We start from the raw sequence: 26,507 nt of genomic DNA, 5'->3' as shown, positions 1-26,507 counted from the left end.
GCTGTGAATTCTGCCTCCTGTATTTTTCCCACTATGGATCAGTCCCATGTAAACTTGTCCTACAATGGCCAACGATGATGTTATACAGTATGTAGTTTTTATGGGTATAGGTAAATGGGGGATATTTTGCTGTTTAACCCTTTTTGCTGCAGGGACAAATTTTTTTTTTGTGTGTGTGTGTGTCCGACCCAAATAAATCCTGAATTATAAAATGCATAGTATAAAATTATAATTAAGGAATTATAAAATTACCCATAGTGAAAAGCGATGACTGGTATATTGGGACTTTGCAACACTTTACACTTATGGACGCCGTCTTGCAATTTTGTATCAAAGCATAATGTTTGTAAGAAAATGCCTAAAAATTTATGCTTGTGGCTGAAAGCCTTACCCATACAGAGGGGAGACTGTGTCGCCTAAATAGTTTAAGTAATTTTCCAGACACCTATCTCACTCCCCCCCCCCCTACGATCCTCCAATAAGGCAACAGATCGCCCATTTTTTTTCTTGATTGGTACCAACGACATAACTGCTGATGCATCACCGATGCCCAATCTTTGACCTCTAAGGCCTGGCATTGGCTGCAGCAGTCACCTGAGCCCCAGCCAGTGCAGAGGTCATATATTCCACTTCCATCTACATGCACATATCATGACGACCATCAACACTCAAGAGACCAGGGTATGGACACTATACTGTAGTCATATAAGAATTGGCCATCAATAGCCTTTCTGGACACTCCCTTTTAAAGAGGTTTTCCAAACTAAAAATATAAATGACCTATCCTAAAGATAGATCCCTAATATCAGATCATTGAGGGTTTTACAGCCTACACCCCCATCGATCAGATGTTCTCAGCAGCTCATACACAGAGAATGGAGCAGGAAGCAGACAGCACTATTCTGTATAGTGGCTGAACCTGCAGCTGAGGTCCAGATGAATAGGAGATGATTTGCAGTACCTGGTCTCACCACTATACAGAGAATAGCGCTGTCTACTTCTTTCTCCATTCTCTGTATCACAGATAGAAAAGTAACTTTATATCGGCTGCAACACTTGAGCTCTTTGTTTCTTAATACCTCAATTTCTCATCTAGCCAGCAGCTCTCAAGGTCCATCCAAGGACTGGCACATGAATGGTAAATTCATCATCTTCATTGATATAGATCTTCCTGCATGCCATGTTTGCCACCTGCCATTGTGGATTAGTAGTGGGAAAGTATAGAAAAAAGTGCAATGGGAATCATCTGAGGCCATAGTCCTTGGGATCTTGAATTTATCCTTCATGTGTCAGTCTTTGGAAGGACCTTGAGAGCTCCCAACTAGATGAAGAGACTGAGGGTGTAAGAAAAATAGAGCTCGAGTGTTGCAGCCAAGAAAAAGTAACTTCTCTATATGTCTCCTTAGGATAAGACCTCAATAGTTTCAGCCCAGAATATTCGATGTGCTTAACCCCTTGGTGTTCAGCCGCTTATTCCTATGGCAGCGAGGTATACGATTGACTACTACTCACTCATCTCTAGTTGCCACATGTATTTTTGACCGGTTTCTCTCTGTTCACAGTGAGTTTCAGACAGAATATCTTCTATGTGACTGTAATCTTCTGTGGATGCTGCGGTGGATCAAAGCAAAGAATATAACAGTCCGTGAGACAAAATGTTCCTATCCCAAATCTCTTCAAGGGCAGCCAATAACGGCGGTAAAACCTGAACAGCTGACCTGTGGTAAGTGGAGAGGTATTGGCAGCACACATCTGTGTTCTTTAAGATGTGAGGGCTAGTTCACACGGGGTCTTTTGGCAGCGGATTTTGACACGGAATCTGCCTCAAAATCCGCTGGCAAAAATGGCTCTCGTTGACTTCAGTGGGAGCCGCTCGCTTCTTTTTATCACTAGCTAGTAGCGGAAAAAAGAATCGAGCTGCCCTATCTTGCCGCGGATTCCGTGGCTGATTCAGCCACGGCGCCAGGCTCCGGCCCATTCATTTGGGTTTAATCCGGATCGGAATATGTACATGCGGCACTCCATGTGAACTAGCCCTGAGGATGACCCGTCACCTCTTCTGATCTCTCTGGTGTAGTGTGGATGCGCTTGCCGTCTCTGTACTGCGCTACAGAGTATGGTGGCACTCTGTAAGCAAAATAATATTCCCCATGAAATAATAGTTCTTGGACATCTGTTCGCATACCTTTGTGTTGTCCCTCTGTTATTCCTCCTGGATATTTACAAATAAATTGACAGCTTCCTTATGTCATTGGGTATGTCCCTGACTCTGATTGGATAGTGTGATCCTGTGTAGAGACAAGCCCTTACATAATAACACCCAGTTGTCAGTTACCATATACTTTTCCAGGAGGAATAGCAGAGGAACAGCACAACAAATGGTTATAGGGAAAAATTCTTCAGAATTCTGTAGTTTTTATTGGAAATACATGTCTTTCCAAACAGCACTTATATAGAGATGCCCCGGAGCTCATGTTGTAGAACGTGACTTCATGATACAGACGCTCACCTTGATGGACGGCGCTGTTTGCGTTCCCTTGTTCTCTAATCCACCATTGTTAATATTTACTCACGGCTCAACCAAACCTGTGAGGTCACCCCTCGTCTCCTGATTCTTACTTGTACTGACAGTAAATTCCCATGCACGTTTTTCCACCGGGCACTGAGTTATCGCTGAGCGATCTTCATTCTGGCTCGTCGTTCCCTGTAGTTAAGCTGCACGTCATGTCTCCTGTGTTTATGGTTGTCAGGAAAATGAGGCATGACTTCACTTTCTCCTATGGGGTGGATTAATGTATCTGTTATTGCTTGTCAAATACATTTTTAATGCTTGATGGGTAAATATGGCGAGACCTGACCTGCAGGAGGTATGTAAATACTGACAGAAGACTGGATTATAGAGGGCCCGTACATTGTACTTACATATGTGCTGTAGTTTACTGACCGTAATCACATGATAGTAACCTATAATATCTACCATGAACTTTATATTGTGTCTTCCTTGCATATCATATACACAGAAATATAACATTTTGGCTTTCTCCGGCACTCCCGCTGAAGTGAATGGGAGCGCCAGATTTGTTCCATCCTGCACAGCGATGCCTACGTTCAGCCGGGCTCTGATCAGGCCGAATTTACCAAAGTGGTGAAGTTAAACACCCTCCTTTTTCAGGATCCGTGGTGGTCTCAGCGGTCAGACCCTCACTGGTTAGCTGTTAATCATCCATCCTATAGACAGAGGATAAATATTTTTTTGTGGCATGACCCCTTTAAAGAGGACACGTCTGCTCAGATTTCCTGACATGTCTCTCTTTGTTCCCCGTCAAATAATAAATCTGGAGCATCTTTCTTCATAACTCTACATTGGCCCATTCCTCTGTTAATTCTCATGGAAATAGAAAAATAAAATGACAAGTGGGTGTTACAATTTCCCTTGTCATTAAAAGTTTAACCCCACAGACTCTGACAATGCCACAGTATTTGACCATGTAAGGACGTTCCCATTTGACTATGACAATGACACTGTCCCATTGATGTAATTCCATAGGAACAATAGCATGAAGCAGGCTTTGCTCCAGACTTATTGTTTAAAGAGGACCTTCATGTCCCCTAACATGTGGGATTCAGCACACTGTCAGGTAAGTGCTTTGGTGCCAGGGATATCCGTGCTGTTATTTTCATTACCGATATCCCTGCACTGTCAAATGTCCAGCCTCGGAGACAGATTGCTGGGCGGTGAGGCTGGACCTTCTGTGACTGATGGCACCGATATCTCTGGTACCGGGGACATACAGTGTGCTGAATTCATCATACGGTCAGCTTTGCAGAAATCTGTAACAGGGCACATGCTAGAGGTCCTCTTTTAACAGTATATACTAAAACTAACCTTTAAGGGGAGCTGATGGATCCTCCCTTTGTTCATTTGGGAGGGAGGAAGAGTGTTTTTTTTTTTTTTTTTTTTTTCATTACACGCATCCTATAGATGACATTGACACATTTATTAAAAAACTAGCCTCTGCCCGCTTCTTCGTCTGCGTGTTGTTGGCATCTACGATCCACCTATATTCAGCAAATTGCTGCCGTTGATGGTTTGCCTGCTCCGGCGTTTCGGCAGCTCCTAAGCTGTCCTGCTGCTGAACTTGTTCCTCACGCTGTGCCTGTGATTGTTCCAGCATCTCAGCAGCTCTCTGGGAAGCCATATATTGAGCGTATTGTCGGCGTCAATGATCTGCATGCTCCAGTGTTTCGGCAACTTTTAAGCTGTTTTGCTGCTGAACTTGTTCCTCATGTCATGCCCGTGATTGTTCCAGCATCTCAGCAGCTCGCTGGGACGCCATATAATGTGTGTTGTTGGCGTTGATGATATCCCTCAGCTCCGCTTGAGGAGAACTCTGTGACTTCTGGAGCTGCCTTCATAGCTCTTGTTGTTTTAGAATTTTGTGACAAATTAGATTTTCTTTTTCCCGGCATGTTTAAAATTGGCAAACTGCCAGTTTGGATTAAAGGTGTTTTCCCATCCAGTGTGTCAGCATGTTGCCTGGAGCAGATCAGATAATATGCAAATGTATGTACAGAATGGACTGAGGGTTAGTTGAGTGTTTACATAGGTGGATCACAGACCTGGCTTTATCAGAACCTGAGATAAGCTGCTGCAAGAGCAGTGTAATATAGTATGTGAACATAAATTCGTAACAGTCGTGAAGCCATGTCATTTACCGGGGTAGCCTGTGTGTTAATCAAGGTTACACTCTATCTGTGTGCCAAAGTTCGTTCAAATCCATTCAGTAGTTTTTGCGTGATTGAGGAACAAACATCCAAAATCCAAATGCACAAACTTTCACATTTATAATATTAGTAGGAGGATTACATATCTGAGGGATCCAGACTGTCTCCAATTGACCCCTCAGGATCTGGGGCCTTGGCAGAAGAATTCCTTATATAACTTTTTTTTTTCTCTTCCATTTGTTTCCAGATTCTCCTCTTGAGCTTCCTTCATTTTACATGACCCCTTCTCATCGCCAAGTGGTCTTTGAAGGGGATAGCCTCCCTTTTCAGTGTATGGCTTCCTACATAGACCAGGACATGCAAGTGTTGTGGTATCAAGATGGGAAGATTGTGGAAACAGATGAGTCTCAGGGGATCTTTGTCCAGAAGAACATGATCCACAACTGTTCCCTCATTGCCAGGTACCCTTATACCCTTATCTGATATATAATGGTAACTACTAGCAAGCAGTGGAGTCATCCACTTGAAGAATTTACAGCATGTCAGTTTCTTACATTTTCATCACTCGTTTTGTTTTGGCAAATAGTGAATAGCCGCACGGTTAGTGCAAGTGAAAATCTGTGGTTTTATCTGTAGGTGCAAAATAGGACAAAACCGAATTGTAAAGCTGCATGTGGTTTGTTGGCACTCTGCCTTTCCATTTGCACCCTATCTATTCTTCTCTTGTGTATCTGGTATGAGTTTTGGTTAATAGTATATGGTCTTGCTGAATTGTGTTGACACCTTTTATTTCTTTTTTTTTTTTTAGTGCCCTGACCATTTCCAATATACAAGCTGGATCAACCGGGAATTGGGGATGCCGGGTTCAGAGCAGGCGTGGTAATAACACTAGGACTGTGGACATTGTGGTGCTGGAGAGTTCAGCACAGTACTGCCCTGTGGACAGAGTGATCAACAACAAAGGGGACTTCAGGTGGGTGCACATTTCTTAGCACAGGGTAACCAAGAGTATTGGGGTATTTCATACACCATGCATTCCCCAACTTGGTGAGGGCGGGTTCACACCTGCGCCCGGACTCCGCTCTGTGTGTTTCCGTCTTCTGCCCAAGAGACTGGACAGGAGACGGAAACCCGGCAGTCAGTGTCCACCCGTAAGCGTCTTCTGGTCTCCGTGGCGAAACCGGTTTGTTTTAACCGGACACAAAGTCCTGCATGTCCAACTTTGCGTCCGGTTAAAAAAAAAAACGATTTCGCTACGGAGAGGCAGAAGGACACACACGGGTGGTCATTTTGCAAACCATTTCAAGTGAATGGGTTTGAAAACTGACTGCTAGTTTCCGTCTCCTGTCCAGTTTCTTGGGCAGAAGACGGAAACCTGCAAAGGGAAGAACAGGCACAGGTGTGAACCCGCTCTGACTGGACGGTGTTCTAGCACTAGACTGATCCTTTCTGTCCAGGCCCCAATGTGCCCTCTATGTCCATCAGAGACACATTTTCTGTGCTGCCTACCAGACATCAACTCATTTGTTTCTATGGGTGACTTGTAGCCATATGGTACATAAATAAATTGGGCACTATTTTGTGGTCATGTCTCTAAAGTTGGACATGACATCTTGATTTTTTTTATTTTTTTTTTTGACATTTTATCAAACTTTGTGTGCATACACATTAGATGTACGTATTTATCATTCTGTTAGAACCAGACGGTGAGAAGGATCAGGCATGTTGAATTTCAACATGCCCAGTATTTTTGTCTTCATGTACATAAGGCAGAGGTATCTTTACAGCAGCTAAATCCATGTCTCTATTGAGAAACCATATATACTCTACACATACTGTGCATGTTTATGGGGAAAACCACATGAGACTGCTGTGAAGTCTCCAGGTTGGCCTCAATCTAAGAGGTGCTTGTCTGCAGCCCAGGCCTTCTAGATGTTAGGAATAGAGATGAGCGAGTACTGTTTGGATCAGCCGATCCGAACAGCACGCTCACATAGAAATGAATGGACGTAGCCGGCACGCGGGGGGTTAAGCGGCCGGCCGGCGTCAAAGCGGAAGTACCAGGTGCATCCATTCATTTCTATGGAGCGTGCTGTTCGGATCAGCTGATCCGAACAGTACTCTCTCATCTCTAGTTAGGAAATAACAGGTAATGGGCTCTAGGGTAGGAGAAATTAGGTAATGTATCGCTCTGCTTTCTGTATTGTGTACCTTTAGTATTTGCTGTTGCACGAGAAGGTCAAGGTAAGAACAGGATTAGTTAGTAACGCTGAGAAGAACTGCCAAGACATTCCTTGTCTAACTGAGCAAAGCCTCCCATACTACTACCCAGAGCCCCATGTGAGTAAGTGCTCGTTCACATCTGCACCCAGGACTCTGTTCTGCAGTTTTCCGTTTCCTGCGCAAAACAGAGCAGGAGACGGAGACCTGTCGGCATCTTTTATACCCATTCATTTGAATGGGTTTGAAAAGTCTCCGGCCGTGAGCACCAGTGAGCGTTTTATGCTCTCCGCGGCGAAACCGTTTTTTTTTTTTTTGTTTTTTGTTTTTTTTTTAAACCGGACACAGTCGGACATGCAGTACTCTGTGTCCAGTTTAAAATAAAAAACGGTTTAGCCACGGAGCGTATAAAACGCTCACGGCCAGGCTCAGCATGACAGGTTTCCGTCTTCTGCAAGCCTAAGATGGAAACCTGAGAACGGAGAGCCGAACGCTAGTGTGAACCTAGCGTAAGCCTGTAGGTATCAGCTGGGTCACAGCTTGTATGGCTGCCATTACACCTCTCATAGGGATTGTCATGCAGCTTTCCCAGACACCGTGGCAATCAGTACTGTAGGAAAGCTGGGTGACCAAACCCCTTGGGGTGCAGTGGCAACCTCCTAACCATCTGGGGGCGGAGCCTAACCGTTAACCTCGATGGACGCGTGAGCCTGCTGCTCCGTCGAACCACCAATCTTTCACCCACTTCATAGCGATTTCTAGCCTTGATTATGGGCAAAAACAACAGGGAAAGAGGGGGTGACCTCCCTAGCACCCCACAAACTAAATCGGGTACGCTGGGACTGGAGAAATTCCTGCGAAAGAAATCACCGCTACAGGCGCGCAAGATGGCGCCGAGAGACATTCAGTCTGGAGATGCAGCGGATGACTCCGACATAGACAGCGTCTCGGGAGCTGAGAGACCCGACGCTGCACCTTCGGCAATCTCCAAATCCTATCTTCGCAAAACATTGTCCCAAGCTCTATCTCAAGCAATGGCCCCAGTAATGGAAGAGCTTTCCGCTATCAGATCCGACCTCAACAGCATGGGAGGCCGTGTGTCTGACCTGGAAGACGCCACATCTGCGATTGTACAACACTCGCATATGGCCGTCCGGCACTTGTCCAACCATCACTCTCACCTGAACCGCATGTACGACTCTCTGGAAGATCTCGAGAATCGCAACAGGCGCCGAAATGTCCAACTGAAAGGCCTACCTGAATCATTCGCTCCGGACACGCTGAAAGAGGTAATGGCAGCCATCTTTTCCTCTCTCCTTGGCACAGATAGGGCAGGGCAAATCCACATAGAGCGAGTTCACAGATCAGTTCGCCCTAAGCCAGCACAGGATGACCCTCCCCGAGATGTCGTTTGTGGTCTCCTCTCCTCTGTGGACACTACGGCCATTCTACTGGCAGCTCGGGATAAGAAACCCCTCTTATACGAGTCTCACGAGGTCCATTTATACCAGGATCTATCACCAACCACCTTAATGAAACGCCGGATCCTGCGGCCATTGTTGGAGGCCTTGCGGGATAAAGGGCTACAATATGCCTGGCTCTTCCCCTTCGGCCTGTCCATCATGCATCGGGGCCGCCGCATTATCATACGCACGCCGGCGGATCTTGAACTGGCTTGGCCGGTGCTGGATATCCCCCCCATTCAAATACCATCATGGCTTTCAATACCAGAGGACATAGGAGATTGGCCTTCTCTCCCGGACGTGGATGGTTCTCAATCCACACAGCGGAAGCCGTCTGGGGCGAGGAAAAGCCCTGCTCGCAAACTTCTCCGCACGGCAGATTAAGGAGAGGTACCATATATAGTCAATGGAGACTTTCGCTCTTTTCATGTTTGAGTGAACTGGCCCTCCATCTTGGCATCTACGGCTCAGTGTACTTTTGGCTATAGCTCTTACAGGACGTGGAGGCGGCTTACGTTTTGTGTTGCAATCATACTTTGGCCCCCCTAATGTGAGGCTGTTAGTTTTATGTTGGGGGCATACTCCCTTTGACGGGGCCCTGCCTTCAGCCCCCTTTTGGGCGTGTGGTGTGACCCCGGATGAGGGGACCCCCCCGATGTTTCCCTTGCTCCCCTTCCCCCCTCCTGCTTTCCTCCCCCCAACCCCCCTCCGCATCTAACCTGCAATCGTTTTTTACATGGTTATGTATTTACTGCTTTGTTCCATACCATATATGACTCAGTTCTTTTACTTTTCGATTTAATGCCTTACTGTATTCTTATTTAGAGTATATGGATAAGTTGATCTGTGTTCCTTCCTTACCCTTTTCCCTTCCCTCCCCCCCTTTCCCCCCCACCCGCTCCTCATTCATACGTCCCATTTACCCCTAACCTCACCCTTTATATAGTTATGATCAGTTTGTTTGCCCATTCTCGAACCTATGCTGCTTTTATTTGGAAGTGTGGTGTTAGGTTCCTGGTTTACATGATTAGGACTTTCTCTGTACCCTTTGGATACCCTACCAATACTTGGTAGTTAGATAAATAGCAGCTCGGCAGTTGTCAGGCTCCTCTGCCGACTTTTCTTTTCATTTCATCTCACGTCACATAAACCTGTTCATACTTCCTCGTTCCAACCCACCATACCCCTAGCGTTCTGAACACACACATTGCTCTCTTTCTTCCCCTTAACTTAGCGCTAATTTAATTAGCCTGTCCTTACCATCTTCTCCCCTCCCTCCTTCTCTTATTCTCTCCATCCCTCTTTCCTTCTTTCTTTCTTGTTTTCGTATTCTCTTTCTCTCCACCACCTCTACCACACCCTCTCCTGCCCTCCTTTAACTTCCTCTTCAGGCCGGGTCCCTCTCGGGCTACAATGTCGACCCTTACTCTGACTTCGTTCAATGTACATGGGCTGAATTCGCCCAATAAACGCTCACAAATTTGCACTCTGCTCCGTAAACTTCATCCTCAACTGGTTTTCCTTCAGGAGACACACTTCAAAACGAATAATGTCCCCCGCATGCCCCTTAAAAACTTTCCCACTAGCTTCCATTCCACTAGCCCTAAAGCCTCTTCTTGTGGTGTCTCGATTTGGATCCACCAGTCGATACCGTTTCAATTGTCTCAAAGCTATATGGATAAGGACGGCAGGGTCTTGCTTGTCAAGGGCACGATCGCGTCTCACAAGTACACCTTTGCAAATTTATATGCCCCAAACACGGGCCAAGTGGCCTGGCTAGTGGACACGCTCCGTATCTTAGAACTATTTGCCGAAGGGTCTATCCTCCTAGCCGGTGACTTAAACGTAGCTCTAAACCCGTCTCTTGATGCTTCAGCAGGCACCTCCGCTCTGTCTCAGAGGGCGCTTGGTAAACTGCAACAAGTTTTTAGCGACCTAGGGCTTTCTGATGTTTGGCGTTCTCGTAACCCATCTACCAAAGATTATACTTTTTTTTTCTAACCCGAGGAAAACTTATCAAAGACTAGATTATATCTTTGCCTCCAAAGCACTTCTACCTTCTTTCACGAAAGCCCAAATTGAACCCATAACGATTTCTGATCATGCCCCCATTTGGGTATCGTTGACTCTGCGCCAACTCCCACTCAAAGACTGGTGTTGGCGGCTAAATGAAGCGCTGCTTGATCGATCCGACATTACCGAGGCGGTAAAACAACACCTCACATCCTACTTTAGCATAAACTCCAATGCTGACACTTGCCCTACCATCACCTGGGAGGCACATAAGCCTGTAATCAGGGGGATCTTCATATCCTTAGCATCCAAGGTGAAAAAAAATGCGCAAAAAGATTTAGATAATCTCCTCTCAGACATCGCTAACATCGAGCGGATTAGGAAAGCGAGTGTCCGATTGACTAGAGAAAGTGACCTGTGTCGTTTACGGGAAAAACTCAAAGACTACATTAATGCCCGGTCGGCGAAACAATTTTTGCATTTCCAACACAGACTATTCACTCATGGGGATAAGGGGGGGAAACTCATGTCCTCTATGATTAAAAAAAGGAAAGCGAAATGCTTTATAGCGTCCATCCGTGATAAAGACAATGTTATTCGTACTTCTACGGCTGATATTGCTTCCTCCTTCCTCACCTTCTATTCGGAACTCTATAACCTCAACTCGGACCTCTCAGACTCTGCACAATCCCTGCGCCGGTCGAGAGTGAAAGAATTCTTATCGTCCCTTTCTCTTCCTGCCCTCTCTTCGGATTCTGCTTCGGCACTCCTTGAACCCATCTCACTTGAGGAGGTGAAACGAGTCCTCAATAGTTTTCCGATAGGGAAAAGCCCTGGCCCTGACGGTTTTCCCCTTCAATATTATAAAGTTTTCCAGAATGAGCTTCTCCCACACTTCTCACTATCGTGCAACACCCATCTTTCTGGTACCCCTCTCCCCTCCTCAGCTCAGGAAGCACACATTACCTTATTGCCGAAAGAGGGTAAGGACCCTCTAGAATGTGGTAGCTACCGTCCCATTTCCCTCCTTAACATGGACCTGAAGCTGTGGGCAAAAATTCTGGCTTATCGGCTAAAACCTCTAATTCCATCCTTGCTACATACCGATCAAGCCGGCTTCGTCCATGGTAGGGAGGGAAAGGATAATTCCCATCGTATTTTACATGCGATTACTCATGCTAGGAAAATGAAATCTAAGTTGGTTCTGCTGGGGGTGGACGCCGAAAAGGCGTTTGACAGAGTAGACTGGTTCTATATGAAATCCGCACTCGAAAAATTCGGCTTCCCCCCTCAGCTGATCACTGCCATATTCTCTCTATACAATAAACCACATGCCCGTATTAAGATAAACGATACTCTGTCCGCCACCTTTTCTATCTCAAACGGAACTCGGCAAGGGTGCCCTCTCTCCCCCACCCTCTTCATCCTTTCCCTTGAACCCTTACTCCAAGCTGTCCGCTCACATCCGGACATTGCAGGCTACAAAATAGGTAAACATACACTCCAAGCTGCGGCCTTCGCCGACGATGTCTTATTCTTGCTTTCGAATCCCGAGAAAGGGCTTCCCGCCATCACCCGATTACTAACCGATTTCAGGTTTTTCTCCGGCTACAAAGCCAACCTAGGAAAATCTGAGGTCCTTAATATCTCATTACACTCTGATTTGGCGACCCACCTTAGTAGTTCTTCCCCGTTTCGCTGGACCTCTAGTTCGATTAAATATCTCGGCATCTTCCTAACCTCTGACCCATCTTTACTGTACTCAACTAATTTCTTGCCTCTTCTTAAGGTAATAAGGGATATGCTGACTTCTTACCGACATCTATCCTTTTCGTGGTTCGGCAGACGAAACCTCCTCCAGATGTATGTACTACCCAAGGTGCTATACCACCTCCATATGCTTCCAATCCGTCTCCCTCTCACTTTTTTCAAAACAATGCAACACATCTTCTCTTCTTATCTCTGGAATGGAAAACAAGCGAGAGTAGCTCTCTCGTATCTCCTGAGAAAGAAACTTGAGGGAGGAATCGGATTGCCGGACGTCAGAGTATATTATAGAGCAATTCAGCTTAAGCGCTGGATCGAGCTCACCACTTTTGGTCACGACTCTCTTATTGCTGATCTATCATTAGCTACCTTCCACCTGTCCTCAGTAGTGCATTTATGGCTTTATGGCACTCCAAGGTTTCGAAGTCGCTCACTGGATCAATTATTGTTAGGAGCTTGTGAGACATGGCGAGATCTTCGCGATGAACTCTCACCCCTTCCCTCTATTATGACTCCTATCGGGATCCTCCCGGAGTGGCTCGGCTACGTGGGCACTTCACCTTTCAATGTGTGGCAAGGCCTTCTACAGCATAGACTAGTCGATGTGCTAGATCTTGATTACCGAATTGACCTCTCTAGGCTTGATGCCATTCTTTCCGCCAGATCCATGTCTTTCTTACACAAACATCATGTCGTTCAGGTTGTCCAGGACTGGAATGCCTCACATCCTTTGCGCACCAATAGTACCCCCTTTGAAAGAGCTGTAATGGCGCGTAGTCCCTATCTTAAGAAAACCTCATGTGTCCTAACTAAACATGTAAGACCCCTTCAGCAATCCAAGCCAAAGTTTTTGTCCTCCTGGGAAGTAGAACTGGGCATCTCTCTCTCAGAAGACCAGGTTACTCAAGTGCTAGCCAACTCGCACGGCGTCTCTCCCTGCGTTCGCCTGCAAGAAACGCATTTTAAACTTCTCACCAGATGGTACAACACTCCGCAGAAGTTACACAAACGAGGCCTCTTGAGTACAGATGTGTGCTGGAGGTGCAACTCTCAGCCTGGCTCTTTGAGCCATATTTGGTGGGATTGTCCGAACATTTGACCCTTTTGGACAGAGGTAGAATTAGCTATCCGTTCCTTGACTGCTCAGGATTTTGAGATCTCTGCCCCTATGGTATTGCTGTCACTTTCTACCCCCTCATATAAACCTTCCAAATGCAACTTGATTTCTTATTTGTTAGAAGCAGCTAACTCCCTGATACCAAAGAAATGGCTAAGCACTGACCGACCCACAAAGTGGGAATGGATTAGCAAGGTAAATCAGATTTGCCGCTTTGAGGAACTTTCCAGCTGGAAAACCAGAACACACCCTCGTTTCCTAAAAATTTGGTTGCCCTGGAGGGACCTGGCCTGGTAGAGATTTTCCTCTTTCCTCCAATTTCTTTACCCCCCCCCCCCCCTCCTTCCCCTCCCCTTCCTGCGTCCTTCCTTACCCCCCCCCCCCCCCTCCTATCCTAGTCTCCCTCAACTATGGTCCACACTTTACACTCCGCTCCCATCACTTCTCTGCTTCCCTTCTTTCTCCTGTTTTTATGTCGCTCATCTCCACTTTTCTCTCCTTTGGTCTCCTCCTCTCCCATATTTATCTTTGTGTACCTGTACCATCCCAGTCAGCCAAATCTGATACCCCCTCACTCTCTCCCCCCCCCCCCCCCCCACCCACATTAGAGCCTTGGAACTTACAACTCAATCGTATTCGTAGGAATATTCTGCCTTTCGATATTTTCAAATGGCACTCTAGGACAAATATACATCTCCCCCCTTCCCGACTCTCTGGAACTGGAAGTATGACAGAAATTGCATATGACAGGACTTTTGTATCACAAAGATACCATTTGTAATTTATGTATTCCTATGATTTTTCATTTATGTCAATATGCTTGCTTATTTTTTGTTTCTCGCATATCTTTCTTTGTTATTGTTAATGTTAAAGTAAAAAGTTTTCAATAAAAAGATAATTAAAAAAAAAAAAAACCTCCTAACCATCTGAGCACATACTCTTTTATTCAGTTATGTTATATCTTCTACACAATATGGAGGTTTGGTAAGATGTGGAAAGGAAAAACCTTATGGTCCAATCTGACTGAAGGTTCCACATGAAGCTGGATGATGGTCGCATAGCTTCTAGCTTTTATGCAAAGGGATAGAACTGGACAACAAAGCACAATACTTTATCAAACCACATCTAAAAAGTCCCAAATTTTTACTGAACATGTAAAAATAGTATAGTAAGTGAAGCAAGTGATGTAGAGCAGACCCATCTATATAAGGAGGGACTGAAACCACTGGGGCAGTTCGTAGAGATTAAAAGTTTTGTTGTCCTCTGGTTTATATATACTCCATGGTTGTAACACCCCAAAGAGGTGTAAGGGGTATTACCACCTTGGACATGTATCACATAAGCATAGAATATGCCACCCATACCCATTGGAGTTACAGAAATAGCCATGCCCTGTCACCTTTTCCATGTATTCCCCATCTGGATGTTGTGGTCACTTTCAGAAGCAAAATAGTGGTCAAGGCACCCCCAATTCTTTGCATATGTGTAGATCTCCCAGAAGTGGCACCCACAGTCTTGTCTCACAGATCTTTATACTAAACATGATGTCTCCAGAGCTACAACAATCCTTTGCAACAGGTTAATATGACCTGTTAGTGCAGATTCATTCCCAGTCTGAGCATTTGTCCTCTTTCACCCACATAGGGAGCCTCGGTAGGAGTGGTGTAGTGCAAGTGAGGATACCTAGAAATCTGTAACCCTATTGCTGTAATGATTGTCTGTGTGCACAGAGTCTTACAACATTGTGTAGTAGATTATTAACAAGAATGTCTCGCCAGCTAATGTTTATCTCTGACATTTGGCTGCTACACCCATTAAACTCCCTCTATCGGCACTTGTGGATCTGGCTTGTAAAGGGTGTCCTAACACATTAACTAAACAATGGCAGGACTGGGTGTATATGGAGGCGTCCTGACTCTCCCCAATGGTAGATATAAGGGGACAGAAGGATCTGGCTCTTGGATTTTAAAATGCCCATCCCTTGGTGTCACGGAGATATACCAGACGTTTCTAGCAGTGAGTTATGTGCCTCTTCCCTTTAAGAACACATTCATGCTCTGCCAAGCAGAGTGTGCATGTATATGGACGAAGGAGGAAGAACCAGCAATTTGCTCGAAAGCCAGCCATAGAGTATGGGCATCTCAGATGGGCTATTCTCATCTCGCACATTTATGGCCATAAATGGACTATTTAGGTTGGTCCAACCTCTGGGATCTGTGTCTCATGAGAACAGATAATGGTTATACCTGTACCGCTCTCTTCTTTCATGTCTGAGGCAGTTCCAAAAATAGCCAACCTGGCAGCTTTAGCTATTTTTGGAACTCCTACAGACCTAAGTGGAGCAGATCCCCTCAGCAGCCATGAGACCGTGATCAGAGGATTCCTGTTCTCAAGATAGATGTGAGTCCTGGAGGTGGGGCCCTTATCTACTGCACAGTTATGGCATATCCTATTTACGATGTGTACGCATATGCCATAAATGTGGGGGGCATTACCCCTATAAGGAGGTATACACATGTGGGAGTTTGCTGAATTTGTCAAGGAATTTGAAGCAGATTTTTTTTCTCCTGGATGTTGAATTTGAAGCAGAATTTAGAGAAGTATTACTATATTTTAACATAGAGCAATACCATTTCAGCACAACACAGCCATTAAGTTAAAATGTAACTTTTAATTCCCAAAAGATATAAAAGAAAAAAGATCACCCTGAGTAAGAGGTGACTGCCTTGAAACGCGTAGGTCCTATTCCATCCGGTGCCTCACACAAGCGCACACGTTTATTCTAAATACCTATGTAAGGTTTTCACCAATTTTTTCTTGCCTTATGTATCTGGTGGTCTTTTTTTTTTTTTTCTTTTTATATCTTTTGGGAATTAAAAGTTAAAATTTAACTTAATGGCTGTGTTGTGCTGAAATTTTATCTCTCTGTTTGGATTTTCTGCCTTGGACCGAGGTTAAATTTTTCGTGCACACTCGGCCACGCTGATCTATTACATTCATGAGCTGTAGAGATTACTTTTTGTATGATTACTGTATTTTGCCCTTTTTTGTACAGTGCCAAATTCCACGCTGACAGATAAGGCGTGCTTTTCACCTCTTATCCATTTCAATGGGAGGTGGAATAGGACTTAAGGGAGCCTTCACACGGCGTAAACGCGCGAATATTTTTGCAAAATTCACGTGTAAAAATAAGACTCCCATTGACTTCAATTATATTTTTTACACGTGTAAAACTATGCCTGTAAAAATACGCCTGTAAACTGTAATTGAAGTCAATGGGAGTCTTATTTTTACACATGTATTTTTACACGTGTATTTTGCAAAAATACACGTGCGTTTACTCCGTGTGAAGGCTCCCCAAGAAAGAGCAGGACGCTTATTTTTTTCCGCTAGCTTGAAAAATCAGCTACTGCCTCCCATTGTAATGAATGAGAGGTAGAAAATGAGGCGGATTGTGCTTAAAATTCCTACGTGTGAACACTCCCTTATTGTGGTGCTCCTTAGACGCACAGGAGCCGTCTTCTTAATGTTTGCTAACTGGAACACAGTTCTGTCTTTATGGCATACAAAGGCCTAGGTGTTACTCAGTACACAAACTGAAAGACTCCACATGATATAGATGGATTTTATGCATTGCCTTTCTCTATAGGTGCTGTTTTACATGGAGAGTCGTGTCAGTGACCATGTCATTGTTCATTGCTGTTTACACTAATAGTGACCTGTATATTGTATAACCTGCTAGGTGGCCGAGGACTTTGGCAGGGATCACGGCATATCTACTGTGTACACGTTACTCTGCCGGAGGTGGCATCTATCCTGGCACTCAGCAAGATGACATCAGAGCCTGGCGACGATGTGACCGAGGAGGATTCTGGGCAGAGGAAGACTATTCCCGCTGCCAGTATGCCAATGATGTTACCCGAGTGCTCTACATGTTCAACCAGGTATTATTTTTCTTGGCCAAAGAGCTGCACACATAAAGAGGATTTACACGTCACCGTGGCCAACCTTAGGTTAGGACTGTGTATTCTTATAACCCATAAGGACCATAGGATAACAAAGCAGCCGCATCAGGAGAATTGTCTATGTAGGCAGTGCTTCCTCCTCCCATATAGAAATAACCAGACTCTACAGTGGGTTTGTGGGCTTTATCCCATGATTTATACTACTCGTACAATAATACTATGCTTGTTGTTCTTCCTTTCTTGCTTTGTCTTCACTGTATTTTTCTTTCTTGGTTTTTAATGGTTGCTCGTTTTTAGATGCCCCTTAACCTCACCAATGCCGTGGCAACTGCAAAGCAACTTTTGGCTTACACAGTAGAAGCTGCAAACTTCTCCGACAAGATGGATGTTATCTTTGTGGCGGAAATGATCGAAAAATTTGGGCGTTTTGCAGATAAATACAAAGAGGTAACCCTAAGCGATTGTGTATGAGAACCTATCTATCCAATTTCTAGCTCTCTAAGGCAAGCACAGTCAAGGTTATGTCAATATGAAAGTGATATTATCATTCTGGGGGGGAGGGGGTCTCTTGAGACTCCAGAGTATAATAGGTGGAGGCCTATTCATAGACCTCAGCGGTGACCGCAGGTATATGAGGCCCATAATAAAATCTGGCCATGAGGAAGGGGCTCTGTGCCCTGAAATGCGTAGGCTTTTCATGAATCCATATTTTTCTGGCTGTAACACGGTTACTCTTTTTATCTATGTGGAATAAAAGTAAATTTTTATTTTTTATAATATTCACGTGGATTATTGTCGGCTGATGCTGGTGAGAAATCTTTTATTGGTCAATCTCTTCTTAATAAAAAATCTCCATTTGATCGGTTTCAAAAAAAAAAAAAATGGCTTATTCGGGTTGAAGCCAGCTTGGCACAAGCCAGTTTGCCCAACTCTAGTTTATAATTTTTTTTTAAATTTATTTATATACCAAGTACTGGTATCCCCCTCCCCCATTTTAATAGAGCTACCCCCAAGCATGTACACTGTCACTCCATTCCGAGTGGTTGATAGATGAAGATGGCCAAACATGCACAGTCTGTCTCTGACATGAAGGGGTAATGCCTTTTATATGCAGTTGATATTCTGTGTATAGGGCACCCATATCTTTTGATTTGCTTATAATGTGCCTAATCTCTTATGTATTGCAGCTCGGCGATGTCATGGTTGATATAGCAAGTAACATCATGCTGGCCGATGAACGGGTCTTGTTGGCAGCACAAACAGATGCCAAGGCCTGCACACGTATAGTGCAGTGTCTACAGAGGATTGCTACCTACCGGCTCGCCAATGGGGCACAAGTATACTCCACAGTAAGTCTGTATAGGATGACCTGGCTTTACTATCCATATATCTAATATTCATAGATGTCTTCCTTTGGACAGTATGTGTTTGCATTTTTCATTCCTTAGAGGAGGTATATATACTGTTGCAGAGCTATGACATACACATTGCACATGTTTGGTCTATACTTCAGGTGACCATTTCTTTTCTTTTATTCAGTATTCCCCAAACATTGCCCTGGAAGCTTATGTTATAAAATCCACCCTCTTCACCGGCATGACCTGCACAGTCTTCCAGAAACTGGCTGCATCAGACCGCATTATATTAGCTGATTTTGGAAGAAGAGACCCAGACGGGAACCTGGATAAACAATTGAGCTTCAAGTGCAATATGTCCAGCACCTTCAGTGGGGTGGCTTTAAAGGTAACTTTTTTTCATATAGTTTAGCTTCAGGTTTCTGAAACGCTATTAATTTATTGATTTGTTGTTGTTGTTTTTTTGTGTTTTTTTTCGTCTGTATATTTTTTATCTTTTGATGGATTAAAAGTTAAATTTTAAGCTAACTTTAGAGAGATGCCGGCTTTGTGTTTTTTATGGAAAGATTAATTTATTGATACTGAGCCATCTAGTAATAAAAGGGGGAAAAGAATCAATTTGCAGTCACACAGTCAACTGACATTAGTTATACCAGACACCCATGCAGGTTCCTGACTAGTGTACATTTCATTTCTGGGGCAGGGCAAGAGCCTCTTAGTGAATTTCCCCGCTGGTGCAAAATGCATTTGAATTAGAGTATGAAACGCCTATCGTGTTTATTTAGGAATTAGCATGACTGAATATTTCATAGCCACTCCATTGTTTTCAATGGGAATCATCTTGCATCTTGCTGCAGTTTCCGTGCTGCAGCCGTGGGACTAATCCACTCCCAGACCCATATCATTACTGCCTACAGAGAAAAAATATATATTATTAAACAGACCAGACAATGGGTTAAATGGATAGCACTACTATCAAACTGCCACTTTTGGGTGTACATTTGGGTATAGTGAGGGGAATTTATCATTTGAGGAAAAAAAAAAATCACATTTTAGGCATGTACGTTAAAAAAATAAATAATAATAATGTGCAAAATTTATCAAAGGCACTTTAAAAAGAAATGATAAAAAAAATTATACATTTTATCTATTTTTCATATAATATTTTATAAATATATAAAAAATATAATAGAATAAAAATCTTGTGTAATTTTTTTTTCCTTATTATTTCTTCCGATGGAGTAGTGTAGGTTTATGCACATACATAAGTACCGTATACACTCGAGTATAAGCAGAGTTTTTCAGCCACACCCCCCCCACACACACACACACACCCCCGGCTTATACTCGAGTCAAGTGTGTGTGTGTGTGTGTGTGTGTGTATGTATATATATATATATATATATATATATATATATATATATATATATATCGCCCAGCACAAAAGTATTGTATAGAATCTGCCATAAAATAGAGAAGAAGAAAAAAAAAAAAAAGAAGCTTTCAAAAAATAATATAAAGTTGTAAATCCCTCCTTTCCCTATAATACATATAAAAGTAGAATATTACTGTGAAACGCCTACACATTAGGTATCCCTGCGTCTGACAGTGCCCGGTCTACTGAATATAGGGGATCTGCAGTGCTCCTGTTCCGTCGGGAAGGGGTTAATAGGAGCACCTCAGATACCCTATATACAGCCAGGCTGAAGTGGGGGGAAAAAAAAACAGTCCTCAAGCTCAGGGAAGGGGCAGACAGACAACTGAAACACCCCCTCCCCTTTCCCAGCAACTACTGCACCCAAAAACTCCGGCCATTTTAATTTTTGAAATTTTCCAGGAGCTGCTGCATTTCCCCCCCTCGGCATATACTCGAGTCAATAAGTTTTCCCAGTTATTTGTGGTAAAATTAGGGGCCTCGGCTTATATTCGGGTCGGCTTATACTCGAGTATATACGGTAACCCAAACCTGGAAAATACTTAACAGTCATGATTTGCGTTGCAAATGCCACATAGATAGTGTTCATAAACACCTCCAAAGGTGCAGAGCAAGACAGAATTTTTGTGGAAACAGCTTGACAAATTCACCTAGAGCAGAACTTGGTGAATGTAGAGCCCTGGAACTAGTTACTTGTTTGGGTTGTGAAGGGATCCTGGTCACATTGACTTGTATATACGTTTTTCCTGCATTTATATAGTAACGTGTGTCCTGTTGTTTCCCCAGAACACTGTTGTGGAGGCTTCTATCCAGCTCCCGGCTGCACTATTTATACCTAAGGAGAGAGAGAAGCGTGAGAGACGAGCGGCGGATGAGTATGTGTACAAGCTGCAGCTCATTGCCTTCAGAAATGGAAAGCTTTTCCCAGCCACAGGAAACTCCACAAACCTCGCTGACGATGGCAAAAGACGCTCTGTGGTGACGCCTGTCATTTTAGCCAAACTAGGTTTGTGATGAAACATCCTAGAGTTGTACATAACTGCAGTTATGTAACCCCAACATGTTCTATATTAAAGGGGGTTATCCAGTTTCTAAGGCCTATCCTATTAGACCTGTGGAGGTCCAACACCCAGGACTCGTCCCCCCAGATGACCAGTACCGAGGTAGCGTGGGAGAGTATACAGGTTGTATGGCTCTGCCACATTGCTTCAGTACCAATGATCTGTGGGGTCCCAGGTGTAGGACCCCTGCAGATCTAATATTGATGCCCTATCCTCCAGATAACCCATTTAAAGAGGACCTGTTATCTCACCTGACATGGCTGCTTCAGGAAATACTTGTATTTTCCATAAAGCAACAATTCTGGATCATCATTTCTTATAACTCTGTGTTGTCCTGTTCCCCGGATTACATTGGCAACTGGGTGTTACCAGCACAAAGCTGATGAGCCCGTTATACTGAATAAGATAAGAACAGGCATTTTTCTTTTGTGAAGTATATTCCAGAGTGTGTTCCCTTCACCTGCACTATTGATTCATCCAAAAAAATTAAAATAAAAGTATACTTACTTTAATACATTGTGCACATCCTTGAAAAGTGCTAAAAGAACATGACTCCTCCTGAGATGGGATACTGATACTAGACTATATACAGTAGTGATCCATCCAGTCTCACAGTGTGGATGGTAACGTGTCCCTGTAGTTGGGTAGCGGCTCATAGTCACGCACTGTATGATGTATTTTGTTTTCTCTTTTTAGATGGTCCAAACAAGAACCCTCCCAACGTGGCCATTAACATCACACTCCGACGCATTGCTCACGGGAAGGACCCGGTGGCTGCCCAGTGGGATTTTGACCTTCTTAATGGACAAGGTGGATGGAAGTCAGAAGGCTGCAGTATCCTAGCATCTGATGAGAATATCACTACCATACAATGCCACACACTCAGCAACTATGCTGTATTAATGGTACGACCTACAGACAGGCATTGTTAATGCTCATCCCCATTAAAGTGGCAGCTCTCCAGCCAGGTCTCGGCCTAGTGGTCCTCTGTTCACTGCAGATCAGTCAATAGAAATGGCTTCCAGCTCTGCTTGTCAGAGAAACAGAACAGCAAATGTAAAGCACCATGGAATTAATGGTGCTATATAAATATATAATAATAATAATAATAATAATAACAGTGCCTCTGCAGGACCATAGCAGGGAATTATATCTGCAAGGAGGGACTATATTGTTAGCTGTCAGAGGGGGAAGGAGTCTGATTCTATTGAGCCCATTCCCAGTAGCCTAAGCTAGCAGCTGCAATAAAAATAGAAGCAAAAAATCATGAAAATATATATTTTAGGCTAAAAATTCTACAAATTATTTTTGCTGTAAATATGACTTTTGGTATGAAAATGATCACTAACAACTTTCACTTTGCTTGTAATGTTCCCGTTTCTGTAAAGGATCTAACCGGAGCCGAGAGCTACCTGCACCCTGTGACTCTCTTGCATCCAGTGGTGTACGCCTCTGCCGTGGTGCTGCTCCTGTGCTTGCTGATGCTGATAGTCAGCTACTTGTACTATCACAGGTATGGATATGTCATCCTCCATATATTATCTTCTGCTTCTAATAGATTCATGGATAGCAGAAACTGGCTATTGTGGTAATGGAATATAATATTATATATTCCAGTATAATATGTTACAGAAGCTGTTCCTTAAGGTCACCTTTTATCTCTGTATCCTGCCGTGTGACTATGGTAGGTAACTTTGATAGATCCTGTTAGGTACATGTGTTGTTTTATTTTTCAGTGTGATCCGGGTTAGCCTTAAGTCCTGGCACATGTTGGTGAACCTGAACCTTCACATCTTTCTGACCTGTGCAGTGTATGTAGGAGGCATAAACCAGACAAGAAACGCCAGCGTTTGCCAAGCTGTAAGTATGAATTTTTAACCCCCATAAACTTCTGGATGAATCCTGCTCGGGGCCTAAGCAAAGTGCATTACAGTTAACCCCTAGCAGTAATATGTCCATGGGCACTATCACTTTAAACAGGTCTAACTCTGCAGGGGCTGGAGGTGCCATCTTGGTCTTGCTTTAAAATAAAACCAAGATCTGGTCTGTAGTCCACATAGAAATCACTGGTTAAAGTGGAGGGGCATATAATCACTGCTTTCACTTTAACCAGTGTGCATGAGAACACAGTGTGCAGGGAAAGAAGAAAATTATTTTATTCTCGTGTCCTTGTCACTTTAGATAAACCCAGGGTATGGGCCATCATGGACTTTTGTTCATGATATCACCAAACCCCCCCCCCCCCCCCAAGATTATCAGTCACAAGCATATCTGCCGTTTAATCCCGTATATGCTGCGGTAAAAAAAATACTACATATACTCTCATTCTAAATTGTTTGTAACTCTCCATTGCTTTGTAGATTGGGATTCTCCTGCATTACTGTACCCTAGCCACCGTGCTATGGGTGGGAGTCACCGCACGCAACATATACAAGCAAGTCACCAAAAAAGCCAAGCGCTGCCAGGATCCAGATGAGCTCCCTCCCCCTCCCAGACCAATGCTGAGGTTTGTAGCAATGTGTCAATCTATATTCACATGGTAATGACCCACAGAAATGAACCTTTTGTAGTTCCAGGCTTATCCAGCAGGTGGCACAGGAGTCCCAATGGCACCTTTTTTTATTTATTTTTTTTCTATCCCCTTTAAGCTTTCACTTTTGGACTCTCTCCAAGAAAAATACATTTGACATTGTATATACATGTGCGAAAGTGACGAATGAAGTGGTCATGTTTGCTTAACGGAAGTTTCAATGAAGTCAAATAAGTCAGCAATTCAACAGAAGTAGGAAGCCATTAAGGAAGCGCTTGTTTACATTGAGTTTTTCCTTGTGCTTGGTTAATATTTTTGTTGGAGTCATTTATCTGTTTCCTTTATTTTTGTTTTTTTACCCGCTTCTATTAGATTTTATCTTATCGGAGGCGGCATTCCTATCATTGTCTGCGGGATAACAGCAGCAGCCAACATTAAGAACTACGGGAGCCAAGCGACTGCCCCATAGTAAGTGTCTAGTAGTCTGACCTAGTAAGAAGAGTGTTAGTTTACAATGTCGTAATGATGATTATAACTTTGTGGTTGTTTTTTTCTGTGTTCTAGTTGCTGGATGGCGTGGGAGCCCAGCCTTGGAGCCTTCTATGGCCCTGCCAGTTTCATCGTCTTTATTAACTGCATGTACTTCCTCAGTATATTCATTCAGCTGAAACGTCATCCCGAAAGAGTGTTTGAGTTAAAGGAGCAAACAGAGGAACAGCAGAGATTAGCAGCCAGCGAAAACGGGGAGGTGAACCAGCAGGATTCGCTTTCCGTGTCTTTGGTGTCTACGTCCGCCTTGGAGAACGAGCAAACATTCCAGGCCCAGCTTCTCGGCGCCAGCCTTACTTTATTCTTATATGTTTCCCTTTGGATATTCGGTGCTTTATCTGTTTCCTTGTATTATCCAATGGACTTGGTCTTCAGCTGCTTTTTTGGGGTGACTTGTTTAAGCCTTGGTGCCTTTTTAGTGGTTCACCACTGTATGAACAGGGAGGATGTAAGGCGAGCCTTAATCAATACGTTCTGTCCAGGTAGGAGTACATATTCCGTGCAAGTCAACGTCCCTCCTTCTAATTCATCTGCCACCAACGGTGATGCCCCAAAGTGTACGAACAGCAGCGCCGAGTCTTCCTGTACCAATAAAAGCGCGTCTAGTGTCAAAAACTCCTCCCAGGGATGCAAGTTGACTAATTTACAAGCCGCGGCGGCACAATGTAACACTAACCCCTTACCCATTAACACGCCGCCACAACTTGACAACAGCTTGACGGAACATTCCTTGGATAATGATATTAAGATGCACGTCGCCCCAGTGGAGGTGCAGTATCGCCCCAATGGGCACCCGTCCAGGCACCACAAAAACAGAAGTAAACACCGTTCTAGTCGCCTCACCGTTCTAAGGGAATACGCCTACGATGTTCCCACCAGCGTTGACGGCAGCGTACAGAACGCAGTACCAAAAAGTCGTCAGAGCTACTCAGATGGTCACTCTCGTAGCCGAAGGGCTTATTTGGCGTACAGGGAGCGCCATTTTAACCAGTGCCATCAAGACAGTAGCGACGCTGCAAGCACTCTTCCCAGGTATAGCAGAAATATGGAAAAGCCTCCGTCCGCAAACCACAAAAAAGACATTGTGAGGGAACCAATTGCTGTGGAACTTGAAAGTCAGCAGAAGTCGTACGGTCTAAATTTGGCTGTCCAAAACGAACCGATTAAAAATGAAGTGACCGAGGAGCCGCCTATAAGCACAGACAGCAATGGAAATGTTAGGACTGGCCTATGGAAACATGAAACTACTGTGTAGTATCGCCATGCCGGTTCATCCTTTGAAGTTCACATGAAAAGGACAATTCCATTGCTTCAAAGGCTTTTCCAATCCGATTGTTTACAGACACTTTTATAACCTTTACCGTTATGGGAGATTACTAACTATGAAGGAGGAGATCTGTTCTAACTTCAAGTGACTTTCTATTTCAAGAGACAGTGTTTTTGTCCACGCGTGTTTTTAGTATTTTTTTAATATTTTTTGTATAAAAAAAAAAAGCAAAAGGGAAAAAAAACAACTTTTTTTTATGTATTTTTTTTGACATATACCGGATGCCTTGTTTCTTATCGGATTTGTATTTAAACATGTAATAAACAGCATTTGTCACTGTCACATTTCTGCTGATATTTAGCAAAATCCTGCACTTCTGTGGAAGAGTTGTGTTATCAGCTCTCTGCACTGGCTAATAGAGGGGTTGTTAAAGGGGTTGTCCAGGAAATACAAAACTGTGGTATGAGGTCGGGAAAGGTGAAACATTAAAAAAATAATACTCACCAGTCCCCAGTTCTTCATTGTATTCTGACACCAAGCAGCTTGTTACAGCGGAATTCCTCGCTGCACGTCACCGCTGAGGCCTATCAATGGTGTCATCGGTCACAAAAATCCCGTTCCTTTCCAGTGGACTTCCGTCAGTGCAAGCCCCTGGAGCAGAGCGCCGGGGACAGATGAGTATGGCCTTGTTTTGTTTTATTTTTTCACCTTTCCCAGTTCTATATTTCTTGGACAACCTCTTTAAGTGAGTCCATAACTGTTGTTCTGATCATCGTCTTAAATCCTATCATTAAAATCAATTTTTTTTTTTTCTCGATCACACGTAGGAATAGCCTTAAGAAAGGCTATTCTTCTCTTACCTTTAGATGTCTTCTCTGCGCCTCCGTTTGGCAAAAATCTCGGATTTCGTCTGTATGCAAATGAGTTCTGTCGCAGCACTGAGAGCGGTCCCCAGCACTCAAACAGTGCTTGGGGGCATCCCCAATGCTGCGAGTGAACTCTCCAGCACCGCCTCCATCTTCTTCAGGAACAGCCTCTCT

General features: G+C 44.0%; 1 protein-coding gene across 1 annotated transcript in view; it reads left to right on the top strand.

The window, feature by feature from the left end:
- Nucleotides 1-25,759, top strand: part of ADGRA3 (adhesion G protein-coupled receptor A3) — a 45,842-nt gene extending 20,083 nt beyond the window's left edge. Inside the window, exons 6-19 of the mRNA XM_075259862.1 lie at nt 1,563-1,723; nt 4,973-5,186; nt 5,534-5,698; nt 17,048-17,249; nt 17,568-17,717; nt 18,458-18,619; nt 18,810-19,013; nt 20,847-21,066; nt 21,818-22,026; nt 22,510-22,634; nt 22,858-22,981; nt 23,482-23,627; nt 24,024-24,119; nt 24,216-25,759. Of these exons, the coding sequence (XP_075115963.1) occupies nt 1,563-1,723; nt 4,973-5,186; nt 5,534-5,698; nt 17,048-17,249; nt 17,568-17,717; nt 18,458-18,619; nt 18,810-19,013; nt 20,847-21,066; nt 21,818-22,026; nt 22,510-22,634; nt 22,858-22,981; nt 23,482-23,627; nt 24,024-24,119; nt 24,216-25,455 (3,418 nt within the window). The 3' untranslated portion in view covers nt 25,456-25,759. The remainder of the gene's footprint in view (nt 1-1,562; nt 1,724-4,972; nt 5,187-5,533; nt 5,699-17,047; nt 17,250-17,567; nt 17,718-18,457; nt 18,620-18,809; nt 19,014-20,846; nt 21,067-21,817; nt 22,027-22,509; nt 22,635-22,857; nt 22,982-23,481; nt 23,628-24,023; nt 24,120-24,215) is intronic.
- The last annotated feature ends 748 nt before the right edge of the window (nt 25,760-26,507 follow it).

This window comes from Leptodactylus fuscus, chromosome 1 (assembly GCF_031893055.1).
Source record: "Leptodactylus fuscus isolate aLepFus1 chromosome 1, aLepFus1.hap2, whole genome shotgun sequence".
Taxonomy (NCBI): domain Eukaryota; kingdom Metazoa; phylum Chordata; class Amphibia; order Anura; family Leptodactylidae; genus Leptodactylus; species Leptodactylus fuscus.
This window is presented reverse-complemented; position numbering and strand designations above follow the sequence as displayed.